This window comes from Eutrigla gurnardus (genome assembly GCF_963514095.1).
Source record: "Eutrigla gurnardus genome assembly, chromosome: 15".
In the NCBI taxonomy this organism is placed as follows: Eukaryota; Metazoa; Chordata; class Actinopteri; order Perciformes; family Triglidae; genus Eutrigla; species Eutrigla gurnardus.
The window spans coordinates 2616821-2640176 of NC_139938.1; the positions used below are offsets into that span (position 1 = coordinate 2616821).

Sequence of the window (23356 nt, forward strand, 5' to 3'; positions counted from 1 at the left end):
TCCCCAACGTCCAGTCCTCCTGGGACCAGTCCTCATTCAAGTGTGCTACAGCCAGTGACTAGAATAAGCTGAAAGAAATCCCTAAAACCAACCCATTTTCTCTTGGACATTATAGCTGTTGTGTTATCAAGAATCTGCCTTTTTATTTGCTGCCTTTTTAGATTGGAGGATTACAAGCTACAAAAAGGTCACATCCTCAGTGTGCAAAGTTCTTGCAGGCCGGAGGTCAGAGCAAACTTGAAGCAGTGCTTGAGGTTGATGTGATCCAGTGAGTCAGGGGGGTGTCGACCACCAGTGCGGCACGTTGCATCAGAGCCGGGTGCTGCGGCAGGCCAATGGAGGAGCAGCGTGAGGAAGAGGCAGCCAAGGAACCCTATTTATAGATGGAGGCAATGCTGGGCGTTGTTTGGAGAGTTGCAGTGAACTTGAGAGCGTTTTCCTGTAATAGGTGTAAATGAGGCCGTTTTATTATTTCTCTTTGTGCCGTGATGGAAGTGATGCTGTATTGACGTCTGAGCAGTGACAAAAATAGATGATGAAAATACTCCAGTACTCAGGGTTCTGACTAAGAGCATCAACCATTGAGATTTATCATAACAATTATGCTGCTCTGCATATGAGTTTATTTTAAAATGCGATCAATACAAAAAAGTGCTGGAAGCCAGACCTCCTCTACAGAGACCCAACATGTGGTTTCTTCTCTAACAGCAACAGTAAGCACGTCGTCATGTGTGCTTGATGAGGGCTCCACCTGTGCCAATCAGTCGGCCTGTTTGCGACGGTAATTGCAGTTTCCCTTTGGGAAGATGGGTGTAATTAGGAATGCAGTGGTGAAATGTTGACAGTTGTTTACCAGACGTGTGAATGAATGAACAAATGTTGTTCAGAACACGACTTCCCATTTTATTAACGTACTTCGACAAAAGCAAAAAGGCTTGCGGCCTGCACGTGTTTTACTGCTCTAAAAACGGAAATAGAAAAGTAAATCGGGGAAAGTCGTGATTACAGTCGTGATTAGTGACGTGCTGAAGCAGAATCTCTTTATTAAAATTAGGATTGGTGACTCATTTGGAAGCAGCGGTGTAGTTATGTGCACGTCGCTATTGAAGTCCAATTCAACCTCCACAGAAAGTTATTTTTTCTTTTCTATTTTTCTTTTCCCATAGGAACTTCTATTCACAAGTTTTCCTAAATAAAAGTAGCTGTGAAGTAAATGCATGGTTTGAGTTGGTGTGCATGTACTGTATATTCACTATACACTATAGATAGATAGATAGATAGATAGATAGATAGATAGATAGATAGATAGATAGATAGATAGATAGATAGATAGATAGATAGATAGATAGATAGATAGGCTTTTATTTCAGACTCAAGGTCCATACACAAAAAAAAAAAAAAAAAAATTACACAAATGTGAGAATTATTTGTCATGTTGTTTTTAATAATGCTATGGTTGTTTTTCTGCACTAATCTGCTTGTTCAGGTTCCCCTTGTGGACTTGCAGCCCACCTTTTTTAAATAGATATTTTACATATAAAAGAAACAGTGTTAATCTAAATATAAGTTATTTGTATTTGTGTCGGTTGCAACTTACATCATATTTCAGTATGTTAATATCTCTTCATATTTAGTGAGCATTGAATGCCCCTAAAAAGCCCATTGTGTGTTTGGAGCGTTGGCAGGTGTTGGTGTTGGGATCAGCACAGAAAAAACCTGCAGCTCTCTCGAATCACATTCACCATTTGTTGTATGAATATTGTGACTGAATATTTGACCCCAACACTGAAACATTAAATTGAAATGAGTGCGTGTGGACTAAATGTGACTCCACAGCGTTAGAGGTAATGTGAACTTTGGACACCATCGATGGAAAGTCAGCCGAAGGGCAGATAGTCTGATGTTGGTTCTGTCCTTTGAAGCATCTGTTGTTGAGATTGAGCAGAAAAAGCAAAAACAGAACAGCGATAATTAAAATCACCGTCTAATTTGTTTTGTTGTTTAAGCGCTTTGCCTGTGGGATATTCAGTTTAGAGATGTGGGAATTTTTAATCAAATTTCCATTAATATTCTGTGCTGCTGCACCTTAGCTCCCCTCTGGTTACCAACATGCTGTTCCACTAAGACTTCCTAATTACACAATCTTTAGACTTTCGTTTCTTCATTTGCTGATAATCTGTTTTACAAAATACAATTTGATTCACTTGCCGTGTGTGAGGATCATGTGACAGTTTAATTACATACTCAATATAGTAATGGACGAGTGGACTTTTCCTCCCAGTGGAGTAGACTCTTTTCAATTATATTATCACAGCTTTTCATCACGCCAAGAAGAAAAGAAATGGCATTATGCCGAAACAATTCTGCCATCTGCGAACAATAAATACATTTCAGTTTTTAACTTGAAGGAATGGGGGTGGTGATTACAAAGCACTGCGATCCATTCCTCTGCATGTCTTCCCTTCGTTCAACAGATGCTATAATATTAGGTATTAGGATGGTAACCAGACTCATGTAAACTGATTAAGGAAAACACTTTATCTTCATAAGATCATCTCATTGGAAAACTATTCAGGTTTTGGAACAAAAGGCTGCAAAATACTTGTGACCTGCTCATACATGTCATAATATTAAAGCATGTTTTATGAATAAAGAAGAATCAGGAGGATCTTTAAGGGAATAAAGCATAAACTTGATGAATGAAACCAATTGTTTTATATCTGTAGACTTTGATTGATTTTCAGTGAATGGAGATGTAAAGTTTGCAGCAAATTAATCTTAGAACAAATAAAAATCTAGGACGTTGTCCTCGCCAAGTATCGATGTGACGGCTATACCGACTGTTTGTAATTCTTTATTATAGACTTTTTTTTTTTTTTTTTAGCAAAAAAGACACTTTTACTGGTTACAGCTTCTCAAATGGGAGGATTTGATGCTCACACTTTATTCATGCATGAATTCTTTGTATTTTTCCCTTTTTTTAAATAAATATGACGAAACTATTGAACAATAATTAGATACAATATTTCTGCTGAATGGGAGAGCAGGAACAGCAGCAACCTGGAAAGAAATCTTCCTGGCTCATCGCAGAATCATCGCCCTTTATTGAGAAGAGAAGTATCTCATTCAGATCCTGGTTCAGTTCTCAATGCCTCCTCTATAGAGTGTGAGCTGTGAGTGCAGTTATCAGCTTGGTGCATTGAAAGGCTGGCATTTTGCCACATTCCTACTGGTTCAGATTTGCTCCAGCTCCGTGTAGATGGACGGGGAGCGACTGTGATCAGCTACAGGATCTCTTTGAGTCATCGTGGGTCTTTAGCTGGGTTATTCCAGGATTTCCTCATCCTCCTTCACGCCTGTGTCACAGCCTGTTTAGATTATTGTGATGCACTTTCTACTTGCGTAACACAGTCGCCCTTAAATCATCTTCGGTTTGTTTGAAATTCTGCCGCCAGCCTCCAAGCAGAGTCTCCTCACTGAGACTCATATTAGTTCTGTTAAAGCCTCTTAACACTGTCACTCTGCACATTTCAAATAGATTTCTAAATCCTGTTAATTATCTATAAGTACCTCCCTGGCAGAGCTCCAAATTGTATTCTCAGAAACGTACGGTATATATATATATGTATTTATATATTTATGCAGATTCACGGTTTTGGTTCAGTGCAGCAAAGCGAAATGTGGGTTAAACACTTTCTGAAGGCATACACACATCATTTACAGTATTGAACGTGTCACTAAATCACTGAGCAGTGCACACAGCTTGGTAATTATCTTTGCAGTAAATTTGCCAGGTGGCATATACACATTTTGGTTTCTTCATTAGGCCCATAAAGCGTGATCACTGCGTGTCCAAATGACGCTTCCCGTGTGAATTCTGACGGGCCAAAATGAGTTCCATTTACTAAATCACCTATTTAATGCAGGATGCCTTCTTTTATTGGCAGCTTTGTGTTTGGCCGCGTTAGCTGCACGTGTCTGGTTCTGGCAGAGGAAGCGCCTTGCTCTCTGCAAGTTGTTTTCAATTTCACTCTTTATACACTTTGGTTCATGACCTTCAAAACAAATGACATTTGCATCAGTCTCAGCCGTGGTCCTAATGCTAATGAGGCTGCTAGCCCGCGTTAGCATGCTAATGCGATAAACTAAGTGGTGAACATGGTAAACACTACGTATTCACATTTAGCTTCGCGGCCTAACACAGGAGTGTAAATACAGCTTTCATTCAGTATACATGAACAATTAATGCCTTCTGACCAGAATTGCATTGTAACACATAGAACCCGACCCAAAGTCAGATATTCTAATTAAATCACCTCAAAGGAAAAAGCTCTTGTTTGATCCTGTGAGCCCTGAAAATAAAGTGATGTCTTCTTGCTCTCAAGTGATCTAGAGAACTGAATAAAGGAACAAATGCACAGAATAACAAAATAATAATTTGTACATTACATGTTATATTTTCACAGTTTCCGTCTTCAGGAGGTTGGAGTTACCACTTGAAGGACAAACTGAGAGACATCCGGATTGATTTACTCGGAGCTGGCAGCTGAAAACGGTGTCACGGTCGGACATCTGCAGCCTGAGAGAAGAACTGTGGCTCCAGACTAACACACCCATTGGTGCCTCAGTAATACATTTGAAATGCTACCTTTTTTTCTCTCCATTTCCCATACACATGATTGTAAACAGGAATAAAGGTGCAGGTAAAAGATGAGGCCACTTGGGTGGAAGTGCTCAGAGCAGGCAGCTGAGAAAAAACCCAGTCACTAGTAATGGAGACTTGTGGTTTGTTTTCTGAAACCTCCATAATGCTGTCAGAACTACATCTCATGATGAGAAGGGAAAAGTCATCATGAAATAGGATTTGAATGGTGAACAATAAAATGTATTGTAAGATGTGACATGTGGAGAAGCCTGGCACATTACCCCGTAGCTGAAACTCTATGTTGAGCCATAAATACAAGCAATTCATAATATGGCTTCGCAGAATGAAACATGAAAGGTTTTTAGAGCACTTACTGGTCTTTCTTTTTTTTTAATCTGCTGACCTTTCTGTGGAGGTTAAGATCACTTACTGCAGTCTGGCCCCTGACCATGGGCACCATAACACAAAGTACAGTATCATCATTTCATCTCACAAATTTTACGGGGCATTACTTTTATTGATGAGCCCCTTTGAAGGCAGGTTACAGACTGGGTTCTGGTTTTGGCTCTGGCTCATGTGTTATTAATCCACCTCCCACTATTTCCTCAGGTCGTCTCTCTGCGTATGATATTGTGTGAAGCTGTGAAAGCAAAGTCTGATCTGCTGGCCTTTCAGGAGAGCAACGCGTGATCGCCCTTTATTACATCCTATTTGCTCCTTAATCTTGATACCTGACCAAGAATAAATAATGGCTCTACTAAAACAATTCTTTTTTTTGAAGACATTGTTTACAACCGGAGTTCTCATCTTTAATTATCCAGTTCCAGCCCTCATTTACGTTATCTGCCCGGGGAAAATGAGGCCGTGCACGCATCAAAGCACTTTCTGCTGTGCACTTTTCAATTCTCCCAGCAGGCTTTAGCCCTAATGTCGTCTTAAATGTGTAACGCCAAGACGCGCATGTGGCTGCAAAGTTCCTCAACCAATTTCACAGGTTCCAGCTCTGTGTAATATAAATAAAACGGAGACTTTTACTCAATAAACAACTGGCGTTCCAATCCCCAGAGGGCTAATTATATGAATTAATAAACGGAAACAAAATGAGTAAAACAAATAAATAAAATACAGTCCTAGCTCTGCTTTTTACCTGAAAACTGCTTCTGAAATGATGACTGGCGTTTTATGAAATGTATTGATGCACACAGTTGCAGAGTGACTCTGGGAGCCTGATAGATTTTCATTTTTATGTTAGACAATTGTTCACTGACTTTTAACCAACGATTCCAACCGAGCAAAACTCGGTCGCCTTTTAGACGACTTAATTACTGAGGCTTTCTGAGTGTCTGATTGGAACTGTGTCTCTCTCTCTCTCTCTCTCTCTCTCTCTCTCTCTCTCTCTCTCTCTCTCTCTCTCTCTCTCTCTCTCTCTCTCTAGTATGATGTGTAACACTGTCTGTATTTAGGCCACTCTGCTCCCCCGGGCTTCAACTTGTGTGCATAATTCTGTGGGTTATTACAAGTAATAGCTATATATATATATATATATATATATATATATATATATATATATATATATATATATATATATATATATATATATATATAACAAGGTTAAGTTCACAGACTTTGACAGATTGGTGTTGACAAGTGATTGAACATGTTTGTTCTGTGTTATCTGATTGTTTACGGGTCACAACAGAGACATTCTATTTTCTATTTAAAAAAATAACCTACAGTCACTAAAGACAGAGCAGGGGGTTTGTGGTTCATCATCACAGTTGCTCGTGTTCGCCTCTTGGACCGAAGCCAGAACAACACCATGCCATTAATCGTACGCAACATATGGTCGAAGCCTCATAAATGCCACTTTTATTTAAACTCCACGTGAAGTTCTGGAACGACCTGCTGACATTTACACTCAATTGCATCCTGCTAAAGAGGCTGCGTATCAGACGGAGAGTGAGAGGCTCCCTGAGCGGATCTCATTTGCCACGGTGGGAAGTGGGAAGCGTGCCCAAGGTGTGCAAGGATGCAGGGCGGCGGTAACTAAGATGCTCTCCTTCTAACATCTATCGCCCTGCCGTCAGATATTTGCTCGGGAACTTAAGAAAAGTCACCGTCTTTTATTGTTTCCCAGAGAATCGGAGGCTGCAAAGTCACACTGGCACAAAGTGTCCCATCAAAGCAGCTCATCAAAAGGCAGAGAGGATAATAAAAATGGCAAATCTGTCATCTTCATTCTTAACGAGGTTTTGTGATAAATCTGTCTCTTCACTCACTTTCCCTGCTGAGATGTGCTCAGGTCAGACCGTCACATGTTATGGCTATTGTCATTTTTCTTTTTTGGCTGACTTTTTCCCTGTGAGAGCTGAGACCACTCAGCCTTCCTTTGTTATTTAGTTAGTATTTACATTATCGGTTACATCAAAAAGACAAGTCGGCACCAAGGTTCATGAAGGTGCACTTTAATTCAATTTGATCTTTATTTTCCTTGAATACAAAGTACAATATTTACATGACATAAAATACATCATACAAATATGAAAAAGAGAAAAATCAATAGTTCGAGGCAGGACAGGAGGAAGCTAAGCTTATCTTGTCATGCCCCTTCATTACATTTTATAAATGGGTTGGCACATATTTAGTGAAGTGGAAGACTCAAAGAAAAGAGTAATATCTCTTTTTTTTTTTTTCACATACCCCTCACCACACCCATCATTTTTGTACACTCTCTATGGTTCAACAGAACGGAGAACATACATGTAGTTTATTACAGGCTGCACTTTCTGCTCTACTTTCTTTTTAATTTACCAGTCGTTTGTATGCCGACATCTCAGAATGTATCAGAGGAATGAAACGAAAGCGAAAACGACACACTCACAGTGGTGTACGTCTGTGAGAAGGTCATACCGGCCAGACTTTGTTTACCTTCATGAAATTGAACTTAATTGTAGTGCAGTTGTTCTACTCGCTGTGTCCTGTGAAAGATTGGAGTTGTACGCCAGGCATTAACTCACATCCAGATCAATAAGGACAGACTCTGTTGCTGTTCTGCTGTGCTGGTTTTGCAGCAGGCTAAATAGGAAGCTGTAATGATTTCTGCCCGTCCAGCACACATACTGTCTGTGTGTGTGTGTGTGTGTGTGTGCATATAATACACACACACACCCCGTTCCAACAAATCACACTATGTGAGTATAATTGATATTGTAGTGCTCAGTTCATCTAATGGAATGTAATAGTGGAAGTAAGCAATACTGAAGTGAGTAAAGCGATTAAACTTTAATGTCTTCAAATAGATAAATGATTAAAGAGAATGAACTTGAGGCAGTGAAATAGTGGTCCTCCTTAAGAAATGGAGTTCAATAACGCTATTTAAATCACCCTCCGTAGTGCTGCAGTGTGGAGTACAGAAAGGGCTTTGAATTCCTTATTACAGTATAATAAAAAGCATGAAATGTCACTGAAAATCAGCTGTAAACCTGCTTTGGCAGTGTGATTAGGTAAAACCTCTCGATGCTGCATTTAGCCCAGGCTGCAGACCTGACGGTATCGACTCAGACAGAAGTAAATAGAGCTGCAGTGCTCTAAATGAGAAGCTGTATAAAAGAAGATAACAGTGAGTTTGTGGGGTTTACACCGAACCAGTATGTATCCACCGTTATTACCCGAGATGACTGGGTGCTGCGGTGCCCGTGCACTGATTCCCGTAGCGCTCATGCGGAGCACAACTTCCTGTTGGCGGTGTAATAATTGGACCACAAACAGTGGTAGCGATCTGTCAATCAAAAGGTAGCCACGCCCTAAAGCCATACCCTGATTCATTGTCTATTTGAATGATTCATCGTCTATTTTAATCTAAATGTGACCATGACTTAGCATACTAAAGAACGTCATGCTGTATAGAAGAAGACCTGAAACCAGGCCACAGCAGACACTCTCATCCGGCCCACATGCTGCGTGGAATCATGGCACTTGGGCCGTCCACTCCCGTTTTGCCAGATCTGGGCCACAAACGAGCCGATACCGCATGTCAACCAGCAACAAAGCAAACAGACCAGACCTGAGCCCAATCAGGGCCACGGTTCATTTGTATTGCGGTAGGGATTGATTCAATAAACTCATGTTTACACTGTTTACCAGATAATACATCAAGTGAGAAGTAAAGTAAGGTCAACCAGAGGAGTCGCCCCCTGATGGCTAGTAGAGAGAATGCAAGTTCAAGGCAGGTTGCCGCCTGGTTTAATTGCATGTTGATAATGTGTTGAAATGTATTTTCACCAATGCTAGTGAAAAAATGTACCTATTCTTATATGTCGACGATGAAGTAATTAGCAAGATGATTTAGGAGATTTAGAGCAGAAACCACTGGTTTGTTGGTTGGTTCTACCGCTGAGAAATGCACCACTGCAGCACAATGGTTCTCCGATGTAACACAAGTGAGTCAATTAGGAGTCTAATATATAGCATTAGTGGGGCTACTTGGCAACCAGTGATTTAACAGTGATAAATCAGTGCATTAGCTCCCACCTGAAGCCACAGACTCTGCACTCCGACACCTGCAGGGGACAGACTCCATTATTATGCTGCTGGGATCATATGCAGGACTTCTGCTGCAGGAGTGCAGCTCCACATCACAACAGGGAGGGAGGCGAGACGGGTCTGAGGAAAAGCACGGACAGTAGATGGACCTACATGGCCTGTGTACACACACACACACACACACACACACACACACACACACACACACACACACACACACACACACATGCATACACAAGCAGTATACTATTGGTCCATACTAAGATGATGCTGGTGTGTGCTGCTCTGCTTTTGCATCCCACACAAGCGCGCGCACACACACACACACACACACACACATACACACACACACACACACACACACACACACACACACACACACACACACACACACACACACACACACACACCAAAAACCCCAGCAAGACACTACACCGCCTCGCACACCAACTCTGCAGTGACGCGAAGAGGAAAACGGGAGGCTGCTCTTATTATAATTCAACGTCAGACCAAGTTTGATAAACGTCCCCCCCCCCCCCTTCTCTCTCTCTCGCTCTCTCCCCGGCCCTTCTCCTCATCCACAGTAAAGAGATCCGCTCCCCCTCCTCCTCCTCCTCCGCCACCACCATCTTTGAGATAAAACACTGGCTTTAGGTTTCCAGCAGCAGCAGAGGGCTGGCGCTGCAGTTGCGCTGGCACACATTCAGCGTGGGTGCACACAGTGAGAGAGAGAGAGAGAGAGAGAGAGAGAGAGAGAGAGAGAGAGAGAGAGAGAGAGAGAGAGAGAGAGAGAGACACCGCGCCGCATCTTGTGGATTTCTTTGCGCACAGCCCCCCACCCCCCATGCTTCTCCCTGCTCTCCCTCTGTCACATCCAGACCAGGAGTTGGTTTCACTTCTCGGGGGAAAATGTGGCATCGCACCGTCCCGACAGTCCTGGTTCTGCTGCAGCTTTGGGGGGACTCGCTGGCAGGCTTTCCGAACCAGATCAACATCGGTAAGTTCAGCGGGCTACTCTCTGACTGCATGGCTTTGTCCGCCCGGTCTATGTAGGACACGGCTCCGCAAGTCGCACTGATCAGCTCATTTGCATAATTCATTACCAAGTTCACTTCTCATCCTGCCAGAAGGTTATGGGATGCTGCGCGTCTTTGTAGGCGGTTTGCTTTTTTTTTTTTTTTTTAAAGAAGAAAAAGAATAGAGTTGATCCAAATTGTGAAAACGTTTCAGGATAGTGAGATCATTTCTTTCTTTCTGATCAATCGCATGTCCAATAATGCGTAATTATAAAATGGATATCCTGACAGGGGAGTAGATACAGAGAGTGCATTCTTCTTCATGGGATGACTGTTCTATGACATGTCCTCTCCTGTAGGCGGGCTGTTCATGCGCTCCACGGTGCAGGAGCACAGCGCCTTCAGGTTCGCCGTCCAGCTGTACAACACCAACCAGAATGCGACGGAGAAGCCCTTCCACCTCAACTACAATGTGGACAACCTGGAGTCCTCCAACAGCTTCTCCGTCACACACGCCTGTGAGTAGTCACCCCCTGCAGAACCTTCTTTTCAAATCATCAAGTCATGATGGAGGCTGCGTCTAACATTCACACATAGACATACATGTTATTGTCTTAGGCCTATAGGGGAGTTGCACATATGAGCCGTTTGTCACATGGGTGACACCTGCCAAGTGTCTGGGCTCATACAACAGCTCCTCAGTCATGCCATCCCAAAGCCACCAGCTGGCCGATGGAGCAGGGTGGCCTGTAATTGGCCAAACACAGTGATTCAGTAATTCCAGAGGTGGCGACGAGCGGCACTTAGATGACTGCACTCGAGAAAACAAACAAATTGTTATTCTGGCTGTTGTCGTCTCCAGCTGTGACATCATGCAAAGTTGGGTCCTCCGGGCTATTTTATTGTCAGTCCCTTTCATAATGATTTCAAATACCACATGAGGTTGAACCAGCAGCACAGAGGCGGACCTTCTTCCCACTACACCTTTGCTGTATAAATAGCCTATGTCAACTGTAACATGCTGTAATCCATGTAGTCATCTCCACCAACGTGATGCATTTGATGGGAAGTGCTGCGGCGTGTGAGATGGCTTCATAATTGGTCGAGCAGTCATTCCTCTGCCATCTAGGGCAGCGAGCTCTGCCTGGAGAATTCATTTGTTATCCTTCTTCCCACCAACTGCACTTCACACTTCACGCTTAAGGATCAGCTCTCCAAACTCTGTCAACTGCCGGAGACGGCTGTGTAACCGAATGAAGTGAGGGGAAAGAGGCCCCCAAAAAGGGAGTGAAAATGGTACTTGGTTGTTCCTCGTCCGTCGAGGGCTCGGCTACGATGACTGAGGTGATGTAGTTGTTGGTGTAGGATGGACGGAGCAGCCACGGGGAGATGTTTCAGTTCACACGCTCGCACCTTGACGCAGTCCGACCACGTCCCCACACCGTCGGCTGCAGAGTGATTACACCGGGTGGCTGTGGGGTCAGGGTTTAGCTCAAGGGCACTTAAGCAGTCGTCGTGAGTATTACATGCTTGGCTTGTCGAGATCAGGTGAAAGGCCCAGATTAAAAGCAAGCTATTATGTGAAAAGTGGAAAACCATGTCATTGAGCTGTTTTCCCTCCAGTCATCTTGAACCTTCGGGCTCTCTTTGCTCACCTGTGTTTATTACAGGATAATGCTTCTTACACGTGTTTGGATTTATGGTCATCTCATCTTCAATTGAATGGGACCAAAAAAGAAGCTTTCTTGTAGAATTAAACAGAGAAAATAGAGGTCTGTTGAATTCAAATGAAAATGACTATATTTATTTGGGTGCACCTATTACAGATTCAGGCCACAGGCTTCTTTTTGAGTAAACCTGAATCCATTGTTTTTCCAAAGAAGCTTAAGTTTGTCTTCCTAAAGGATGAGAATGAAAACAAGATAATCAGGAGGATTAATTTCGGTGAGATAAGCTGATGCAAGCTAAGCTCGACGCTTCCCAGTGAAGAAGACCAATGAGCAGCTCATTATTTAGCCCCGCCAGGCCGGCTTGTGACTAACACACTGCTTGAAAATGCACCAAACTCCATTCTTCTTATTTTAGTAGTCTGGATTGCATAATGTCCTGCTTGCCTGGCAGGTGTTGACGTAGCAAATGACAGTGATGATTATGATTTGACACATTTCTATTTTGGCAACAATGACAGTCATTGCTGTGCTTTCCCCCCAGCTCTCATTATTTAATGTTTTTAGTTTAATCATAGATGTTTAGATTAGCCATGTGTTATAAGATGACATATAAAATCTTGTTATTGCTCGTGATCTTTGGGACCGTCTACAAATGTCCCTCTTTAGTGTATCACGTAATGGGAGGAATTACTTTTAGCTCGGAGCTCGTTTGTTGTGTTTGTTGTACAGATCCTGAATGGAACAAAAGCAGGACAACACTGCTGTCCTCCAGCTGGGTCAGTATGTAATGATTGTTACAAATCCCTGATGGCAAATGCCTGGGTTATTGGCAGGATGGATCAATAGGTGGAAGGCTATAGTCCAGCAGTAGTGTGTGTGTGTGTGTGTGTGTGTGTGTGTGTGTGTGTGTGGCTCCAGTTTGTTCTCCAGTATGGAAAAATCAATTCTCGCCAAGCTTTCATTTTCTCTACCTCAGTCCCTCACTGCTAATATATGGCTGGTCTCCAACTTCCCCTGGCCGGAGACACTGAATCTTCAGTTTGCTCTTGTATGAAAACAAACAAACCTGGAATCGGCCGGCGATACTTTGCAGCAAACTATTCGTTCCAGTCATTTGCAACTTGATTGAATTGATTCCGACAAAGAGAACTCCACTGCAGCGTTGTGTTTATTAGCCCACTAAAATGGTGTCGGGCTGGAGTGAAGCTGCCGGATGTATTGATGTGACACCTTGCCCCGGGGCCGCCACAGATTGTGTGCATAAAGGCAGAAATGGGAAGGTTATGTCCATTAAGACCGAGGTCAGGGCAGGAAGAGACAGTGGAGACTGAGCCGCTGAGCCGGCTGGACAATGATGGAGGAGATATGATAGCTGAGCTGGAACAGAACGTTTCATATCTCTGTTTCCAAAGCTTTTACTCGATGTATAATAATGTGTCTACATTGATTAACACTACACAAGTGTGAAATCCTTTAAATGAATTTAAATGTCTGAAACCTTTCTGAGCAGTGTATTTACAGTAGATGTCCCCAATCTATGCAATGTAAAAAAACAACAGCCACCTAAAAGGTTGTGTCATGTTTTTTTGAAGACTTTCCACTTTCACTAAAGTAGCAGCAGCATGAATCTGATTTGAACCAGAATTTTAATTTGATCAAATGTCAACGTGACAGTGTCGTTCTTATGAGAGTGTTTATTATAGCCACCTATCCTCCCTCTGCTGTGACTCAACCAGTGTGATGCTGCTCAGACAGGGGCTAATGTTAGAGCACTTCACTGTGTAGGCAATGGACAGTCCTACTAATGCAGCATAGACCAGCAGCCAGATCTCCTCCTCCACCTCCTCCACCTCTTCTTCTTCACTTCTTCTTCTTCTTCTTCTTCTTCTTAGAATAGGAATAGAATATAATAGAAATGTATACTGAATGGGAAGCTACAGCATGACCAAAACGCTAGCTGTTTCCCCCTGCTTCCAGTCTCTGTGCTAAGCTAAGCTAAGCTGAATGGCTGCTGGCTGTAGCTCCATAACACGAGTGGTATAAATCTTCTTCTTCAACACGCAAAATGTCAAACTATTCCTTTAAACATTTCCAAACTCAACAACTCACACACAACCATCATTTCAGAAGACAAAGAGAAATGCTCATCGGAGGATGTTTTCACTAGTTGGATCATTAGAGCTTCAGACCTTTTGAACAGATTGTAACACCATACACATAAACTTGCCTCGCCTAATATCGAAAGGTGAGTGCCAATTTGGCAACGCTGTACACCATTTTGCTGTAGTAACTGTAGTAAAACAAACATGCTGGATCGTAACCAAACAATACATAACAACCTTGGATCCATCAGAACGCCGAGGACTCATTTAAACCGACAAGTCGTGAATGATGCATGAGCACCACAGACAAGGTTGTCAAATTGTTTGGCCTGAGGGCGAGAATACCGCGTGATAGTTTCTATCTTAATCCACACTCTTTGGCCAGAGTGATTAATGTCTACACACACAATAAATATTATTATTGAACTGTTAAGCTTTCAGATCTTTATAGCAGCATCAGAGTCATAGAGGTTACTGATAATCACAGGGGGAAAAAAGCACCGTGTACACCTGAATGAAATGATCAAACCTTCATGAGAATAAAAACATATTCCCCACCTCCACTCAGACATGTGGACAACCAGGCATCTTGTATGGTTGCGCTCCATTTCAAAGCTTTATACGTATCCTCCAGATAATTTAGCCCTGAAACAGAAAGCATGTCGCACTACTGATAAAAATATCTGTGATGCTGCTGCTGCTGCTGCAGCCACAGTCCTGTCAGTTTGGATGACCTGCCCCAAGTTGACAAGTGCTCATCCTCACATTTGTCATGGTTGTTCTCATTTGGGAGCATAATAAAAACATAAAAGCCTTCAGAATGCCTTTACAATGATTGCATCTAACCGAAGCGTCATTTCACTGGCAGGCGCTGGCGTTTACTTCCCGATACTTTGGCTGACATGAATGCAGGGGTTTGACCCTTAGTTTAATCAGGGCTTCGGGCTGTGTTGCTGTGGGGCAACACAACACTCATGGTCATCGTACTGATGCTACAGAACCCACAGCCACAACTGAAATATCAGTCAGTCAAGAGCGTAAAAAAGCTCCATGTATTTGGCCACAAGGTCTATTGTGGGAAAATAATGTTATTTCTTGTTTTTTCCTCGATGCTGTAAAATGGCGGAATAGTACGGGATGGGTTCGGGGCGAGCCGCCAGAGATGTGTGGTCGCTCTCTGGTTCCAACATGTCAGCGCTGTAATGGAGCGACGGTGATCACTACTGACAAGCTACAGTGATGCTGCAGCAGTTTGTTGCAGTCTTACACAACGTTCTTCGGGGAGCCGCTGCCCTGAAAGCTCTGCTGCTATTCACTGAACGTTACCTGGACGATCCAAGGACAAACGAGCCGAACAGAATACGTGAAAGGAAGCCAAAGCTGCCGTCGGCCGGCTGAATGAAGCTGTTGAATGTGAAGGCATGACATCACATTGCCTCAGCGTTTTAGCTGTTCGAAATATACTTTAAAAAGCTCATTTGTTTTTTATTCTTACTGGATTTCTTTTCTTCTTTTTTCTCTTTCTCCACAGTAGACGTTTGTGTCATGTTACTTTACAAGCCTGAGCACCAGAAGAGATGATTAAAGTTAATGGATTGTGAAAGGGTTAAGAGTTGTGTTGTATAAGTCATTTTAATCCATGAAATGAATTCATTTCATGGACTAGAATGAGGAGTTTTCATGTTCCAATGAGTTGATTGAGACTACATTGCACACAGTCATAACATTTCTCCACTTTGTTTTCTTGATGAGATTTTGATCTGAACGCCTCGGCGTCTTCTGCGGTATTCCAGTGTTACATCCTCTTTTGAATTGAGTTAGTTGTATCCCTCTGTCTCTTGTAGTAGTGGTCCTTGGATGATGTTTTTGCAGTATATGCAAAGCATGTGTAGGTGGAGTGTTAGCAGCTCGCTGTTTTGCTGCGGCGCAGTGAAATATTAAAGTGTATTCTTCCATACAAGACTCCGTTAGCCAGAGGCCATGTCTGTCGTGTTCTTTTAGCATGTGGGTTGAATCCAGTTGTAGTTCTCAGATTAGGGCTAATCCAACAGTGTTGCCCCACTCTTTGTGTATAATGACTATCTGCAGGGGGGTAACCTGCTGGAAGAAGACGTGTGCTTTCACAGATCTATAGTGACGAGGGAATCCCAGCCAACATGCAACCACACCGCCTCGGGACAAACACCTACTCACGCGTTAGTCCCTATGTGCCCTCTGCTTTCTCCGCCGTTGGTCAACTGGGATGAATTGCACAACAATGCGCGCCGTAATGCGGATACAAATATGAACCGCTTAAATGTCATAACACAAAGATCATTTAAACCTGGTGCACTTTGCCTGCGGTCATATTTTCATCTCAACACAAAACGTTTGCTTTATGGTATATTGAACGACCAAATCTGAACGAGCCTTTCAGGAAGAATGAGTGCAGCTTCTTAAACTCAAACTAGACGACACGCTGCGAAGAGTCACTACTCAGAAACTCATGCAATTTCAGAGACATGCATAATGTATTTGGTATCTTTTTTTATTCGCTATGAGAGTGGCTCAACGTTAGCCAGGTCCACCACTTTGTCCCAGAAATATCTCAACAACTGTTGGATGAATGGCCATGAAATGTTGCATAACGATGGTGATCCCCTGACATGTCCTCTAGTTTCCAGCTTTTTTTAAATTTTGACCTCAACAAATAGTGGAATTTGATTGCAGAACTAATGATATTCCCATCTGTACTTTGCATTAAGTGCTTATTAGCGAATGATGGCTGCTAAGCTAAGAGGGTAAACATGGTAAACACTTAGCTCAGTTTAAATGTTTACTTTCAGGTTTACGGAGCACAATGAATGCGATAAGAACATCGATTTGCAAAGTCCATTTCACAGACTATTTAATTTGAAGTATCGTAGAGCTGTGCTTTAGAGTCCGTTGTGAATTAAGCTGTCAGTCGCTGCGTGTCCATTCAATTATCAAGCAAATGTGAACTCTTTGTCGTAAAAAAATAAATCTCAATTTGACGCTTTTTCATCAACTCGTTTTGAGCAAATAAACTCGACTGTAGGGTATTGCACTAGTAAAGCTAGAGAAGAAGAAGTGGGACCTGCGAACCTCCGGGTCTGAAAAATGAAGGCCATTGAGAAGGACCTTTAACTTGTTTTCTTTCTAATGGCCAGCAGGGGGCGACTCCTCTGGTTGCAAAAATAACTCATTGTATAGAAGTCTATGAGAAAATGTTCCTTCTTCTCACTTTTAACATTGTAAACATGAGTTAATGATCTCAATTGCTTGTTTCAAGCTTCTGGTCATTTAGTAAATTATGGTCCCATTCATAGTCGAAGTTAAAATCAACGATATAGCAAGGTTTGGCTACCTTGTGTTTGTCTTACAACTTCACCTTCAACCAGAAACAAACCAAGTCGTCTTGACCATCTATGCATCTACCAGAGAAAAATGGAGTCTGCAGGAATTTGTTCTTTCCTATCAGCTGGTGTTGGCCATGAAAACAAGTATTTGCACGTTCTTTACAAATGTCAATTTTAATTTATGGAATACATTTTGACACAGCTTTTCAATGCAATAACACTTCAAAATACTCATAAATTATGTGAATGGAAACACTGCAATCGAAGTTTCCATTTTAATTTGACACTTAAAATGTATTTTCAAAAATAGTGAAATTTTACTTCAGATTTGTCCCTCCTTCGCCCAATGACAGCTGGGATCGGCTCCAGCCCCCCCGCGACCCTAAATACAGGATAAGCGGTAGACAATGGATGGATGGATGGATTTGTCCCTCATCAATCATAACTAACTTATTCTAACAAGAATAAGAAGGATTGAATGAGTATGATGTCCAAATGAAATGGAACGTTTTTCGAATTACAGCCTTATTAAAGGTCAAAGAGTGTAAAGGATTCATGTGGAGGATTATTGGAGGATCGGCGTAGAATAAAGATCTAATTTGATGCTTTATGACACCGACCATGGTTCGGGTAGGGAGGGGCTCACTATCTGTTAACAGAGAGCCTTTCGTCACCTTAAATATGTGTCTTTTCAACCTGGCCTTTTATTTGACATGCAGTCACTAATGCTCATTCAAAAGCTTGGCTGCTTTTTTATTTTTAAATACTGAGGAACATTTTAATACTAACTTTCTGCTGAAACATAACTTATGTATAGAATGCACTTTATTTGTTTGATGCCTGTGCTCAACGCTTGCATTGATAGTTAGCCTCAGGGAATTCATTCGATAAAAACAAAATATATAATATCATGGTTATGACATATTTAAGTGTTCCTGCATTAGGAGCTGTAAAACAAATCCTGCTTAATATCTTTGCCTCCCACATTCCAGAGACATGCAGGTCAGAAAGCATCTTTAGAATAGTGTATGATTCCTGTGTATGAATACAAACCCAAACACCCACAATACCAAGCGTGGGTGATTATGTTTATCCAACCTCTTCAATGGTTCATTGCCTGCTGCCCGGTGCATGCTAGACGGGCTTGAGCCCCTCCATCCATCTGTTTATGCACAGACTTCATTATTGGGGTGAAAATTGGTTCTGGACGAACTTTCCAAACTCTGATGACAACATGACTGCAGCTGTGGTCATGTTGGGAAACACCTGCGAGGACGGACACGACAGAACGACTTGCTTCTAGTTGATACCATAGGTAGTCTAGTGAACTGGCTTAGGTCAGAGAAGATCTGTCACGAGGGGGGAAACGGATCCTTGATTTACCGTTCATAGTTCCCTCCTCGGTTGTAAATCATGCCGAGGTTGCATAATCCCACATCACCCACCAGGGGTTAATGGGCTCACATGAAACCTGGTGTAAGGATCAGTGTGACATGACATAAATTATCACGCTGTGAATATGACATTGTGATTAATTTTGGCAGGAAGTCAATGGTTGCACTTCATAGACTTTACCTTGTGCTGTAACCACACTGTGCCTTCACGTGCTGACCTTTAGATGTGGACGGCCTCCGTGCTTAAAGAGAGAATTAAGAAACACGCTTCACGGTGGCTTGTTGAACTGTCTGCTCCGTCATTGCACATTCTGCACCTCCAATAGTTGGTGGATATAGTGTATGCAGTGTTTCTAGTCCTTCTTCTCTGACGTATCTGACCCTGGGACGGGACAGATATGAGAGCAACACGGCCTTCCTCTCCCGCAGGAAAACAAAGTCCCGCTGCTATCGTCTCCTCTAGTATTGCTGGAGGCACTTTTCTCAGACAGCAGTAGAAAAATGACTTCCCACCAGGCAGCAGCACACGTAATCGTCGGAAGAAGTAAAGTCGTCGTCCTCACTTTGTCCAAGTGCAGTATCCAATTCCATTAAATCCCCATCCTCTCACCGATGACTCAGTATGAGTGCTCCTCCATCCCTTTACTCATTCTCACGTTCGTCTATGCGTAAAGTTCAGTTTTCTTCCCTTTCCAAGGCGAGGACTAGCAGTTCCCCTCTATTCCCCCCTCAGCCATAGAGCTTTAAGAATTCACTTTTTAGACTTGGCTCTGCTGTGCACATATACCACAGGTTCGTCCCTACATCAGCAAGTTTTATGATAGACTCCAAAAAAAAAGGATTCTGCAGCTGTCTGCGTGAGAGACCCTCAAAGCTGCAAAAACCCAGAGTTTCAGGAAGAAGCGAGGCGGCGGCGGCGGCGCTGCTGGTGCTGCGACTACCTGTTAGGTTTGACATGGCGAGAGCTGAAAGAAGGGGAAAGAAACGGAGGAGCCAACAGTAATGACAGGCAGGTGTGGGTGTTTGTCAGGTGACGGAGGAAACAAGATGGAAGTGGACTGAAAATGAAGAGGGCTGGATTTTTCCGGTGGAATACAAATCATGCATATGAAGCAAGTTTTAGTATTCTGATCAGAAATGCACCGAGCCCAGAGTAAAAATAAAAAAAGAAGCTCCACCTCCTTGCTGTAATAAAGTAAATGATGCGTATCTTCATTTCTGACCGTGATCAGGGGAATTTACCGTAGTTGTTTACTGCTTCATGGGCCCACATATAAAAATGTTATTAGTCCTCCAGCAGAGCAGGCTGCCTATTTAACAAAGCTATTGTTCCCATTTTGAGTATAGAATAGGAAGATATAATTTATATGAGCTGAGACGTGTGAGTTTTATTGCTGCCCTCTATTCTCTTTTAGATAACATGAGCTGAATGTCGTCTGTTGCCGGCGACGTTCCTGTAATTTGAGGAGGTTCCGTTGTGTGTGGTGAATAATGTTATCCCCCTGAAAGAGCTACTGTGAAGCATGCTGAATCCAAAACTGAATAGAAGATAATCCACTCTGATACTTTTCTGTTTATGCAGGGCGACGCTTATTTCGCTGTTTACGAGTCCTGAAAATGAAGCTGAAATATTGTCTGTCAGATATGAAACAATGGTGCAGTTGTCCCTGGAAGGTTTTTTGTGTGTCCTTGATAAGAGTATCATCGTTTTGCAGTCGCCCCAAACAGGTGCAGGTTTTTACTTCTGTGAATTCCTGTTTGTTTAGTATTTAAATCAGTGTCACCTTGGCCTCTCAACACACATCCACAGACCCAGTGTGTGTGTGTGAGTCCAGATGAAGGCTGAGAAAATGGAGGAGGAATAATAAAATGACAGAGGGAAAGATGATGGAACCAATCAAGGATGTGTGGCTGAATTATGTCTCAAAGTGAAGCTCAACAGAAGCAACCATTGGAAACATACGACATAGAGAAATCACAGAAGTGTGACATGATTGTATTGTGTTTACATAAATGTGTGTCTTATCCAACGTGCAATTCCACCTGCAATTTCCCCAAAAAGGAAAAGCTGCAGAATACATGAATACTGAAGTTACACAGAAGTGATCTTACCGGTCCTCTGTAGCAGCAGAGCATCACACACCCTGATCTCTGACTGCCAGGTTGAGTTGTGTTGTGGGTGTGAGGGTTTGTGAAGGTGATCAGTTTGGTTCTGCTGCATCACTTTGACAGACGTACGTCCCGTTCTTGTGAACGTAACATCTCAGGAACGCCTGGAGGGAATTTGGCACAACTTCCACTTGGACAAAAGGATGAACTAGATTTTGGCGGTCAAAGGTCAAGGTCACTGTGACCTCACGTGTTTGGCCATAACTCAATAATTCATCTATTTATTATGACCGTTAGTAGTGGAGTGATGACATTTTGGGCAGACATTGATGTAAAATGTGACCAGACTGCTTGGCGGAGGCATAAAACCAGGAGGCTGTAATTCTAGTTAATAATCTGTCCATCGTGAGTGTGAAATCAGTGGAGACCTCTTTTTAAGCGTGTGTTTTCTACACTTTAAACACCATGTTACATGCTGGACTTTCCTCTGCCTGACTGAATTTCGACCTACGGATTCACAAAAACTCATTCGATCCAATCAGTAACAACATGAGATACTAAGAATCTGCGTTGAGGGTCAGAAATATCAGAGACGATCTGCTGGTTTGAAATGTTGAACATTTGCTTCAGTTATTATTAACATCAAGACACACATCTCCAATTTGATTTTTTGCTTTGTGTTATTAAAACCATGTGTTATGTACAAATAAAATAAAAATAATTAACGCTATGTAAGCCCAAGTGTCTCACACACTTTATGGCCTGAGCTCATTTCCAAAGGCCCACAGATGGCAGCAGATCGGCCCGTTATAAATCTTTTATACTGCAGCGCAGCCCGCCGCTTGCACATTTGCATGCTCGTGTTTCAGGGTATTTGTCCATTAAAGAGCTGTGGCCAATGCACTGATTTCCCCATTATTTCTACTTGATTGCCCAAGCAGTTGCATTTAGACCAAGGAGAAGTGAAGGGCACCGGGCAGCAGCAGAGCATGGCCATGGGGAGCAGTCATCCCACATGGCACCCATTTATTCAGACGCCGCCGCGTCACTGGGAAGATGAATCCCCCCACGTCTCCAAGCTTGCATAAAGTTTTTACCCCTACGTCGGCCATTAGCGGACTCAGCTATTTGAACTTTCAATACGTTATGACATCTTGACCTCGGCTTTGTTTGAAAGGCCAGTTTGCGCTGTTGGCGTCCCCCCGCTGACTGAAAGGATAGCTGATCATGAATGACTCTGTTTTGACTCTGTGCTGGTGGCTGACCTGAGCCTGCTCTCTGTCCCCGTCACCAGTCTGCTCCCAGTTCTCCCGGGGAGTCTACGCCATCCTCGGCTTCTACGACAGGAAGTCCATGAACACGCTGACGTCCTTCTGCGGGGCGCTGCACACCTCCTTCATCACGCCCAGCTTCCCCATCGACGCCGACGTGCAGTTCGTCATCCAGATGAGGCCCGGGCTGCGGGGAGCCGTCCTCAGCCTGCTGGACCACTACAAGTGGGAGAAGTTCGTCTACCTCTACGACACGGACAGAGGTAAGAGCGCCCCCTCTTGGAAATATCAAACGTACACCGAAACGCTGCAAGCTTTTCCAGTAGGAGACAGGTGAGCAGTGCAGAACATCTCATTGCTTGAGAAAGTGGGAAAAAAGTAATCGTCACGCTAAGCCGTCGTGCAGAGGTGTTATTATACAGTGTATGTGATGGGTCTTTAATATGTAAATCCCCCACATCCCCAATCTTCGTTCTAAGTGGTTTGATACGTTTTAATCTATGCTGGTAATGATCCTAAATTACTTCTCTATGTGGCTGAATGCTGCCGCAGTCAATAGCTCCTCGCTTCCTGAGGAATGAGTCATTCACAGGTGCTGCTGATCCGCCGCCGTAGTGTGACTCCAGCCTCCTGAGCCTCTAATCCTCTCTGATTATCATTTAGCACTAATTGGATTATATAAAGACCGAACACAACATATTGTAACTTCAGCGTGTGCTCTGCGTGGCCTCCTGCTCCCCTCATGTAGGCCAACTATTTACGGACTTGGGTCTTTTATCGTCCTCTGAGGGGTCAGCTGTTTTAGAGGCTGAGTTAAGAAAGAAACAAGCCATAGACTGTTTCTAGCAGCAAAGATATGTAGGATTTGTTTTATAAATTCACGTTACTTGATAGATGTAGAGATGTTTTTTGGGTGCCGCCCCTGCTGATAAATGTGCCAAACTGTTCAGAACTGTGCATTCCAAGTATTTTTACATTTCTAGGACAAGCGCACTCCGTTTTCACTCCCCCCGCCTCACTTTAAACATCTCCAGTTCAAGTGGGAGTCTAAGCTAAGGCTGACTGTCACAGAGTAGTTTAAAAAGAAATCAGCTTTGTGTGACTTGAACAAAGAGCTTTTTGAAACCCTTAAAACAAACATGTATATGTTCAGAGCCATGTTTGACCTCATTATCTAAAGAGGTTGTCACACATTCATATTGGGAGAGGACCTCTGTTTCATTGGCTGGCTCTCTGTGTTTTGGTGGC

At 42.9% G+C, this 23356-nt stretch overlaps 2 protein-coding genes across 6 annotated transcripts in view; one reads left to right on the forward strand and one right to left on the reverse strand.

Moving 5' to 3' along the window:
* Window positions 1–23356, reverse strand: part of cwc15 (CWC15 spliceosome associated protein homolog) — an 89623-nt gene that overhangs the window by 54479 nt on the left and 11788 nt on the right. The window lies entirely within an intron of this gene.
* Window positions 9976–23356, forward strand: part of gria3a (glutamate receptor, ionotropic, AMPA 3a) — a 61045-nt gene continuing 47664 nt past the window's right edge. For all 5 annotated transcript variants that reach the window (XR_014598457.1, XM_084029630.1, XM_084029631.1 and 2 more), the window contains exons 1-3: window positions 9976–10184; window positions 10563–10721; window positions 22132–22371. Coding sequence is in view for 4 of the 5 variants with exons in the window: in XM_084029630.1 (XP_083885756.1) it covers window positions 10097–10184; window positions 10563–10721; window positions 22132–22371 (487 nt within the window). In the remaining variant the exon portion in view is untranslated. The remainder of the gene's footprint in view (window positions 10185–10562; window positions 10722–22131; window positions 22372–23356) is intronic.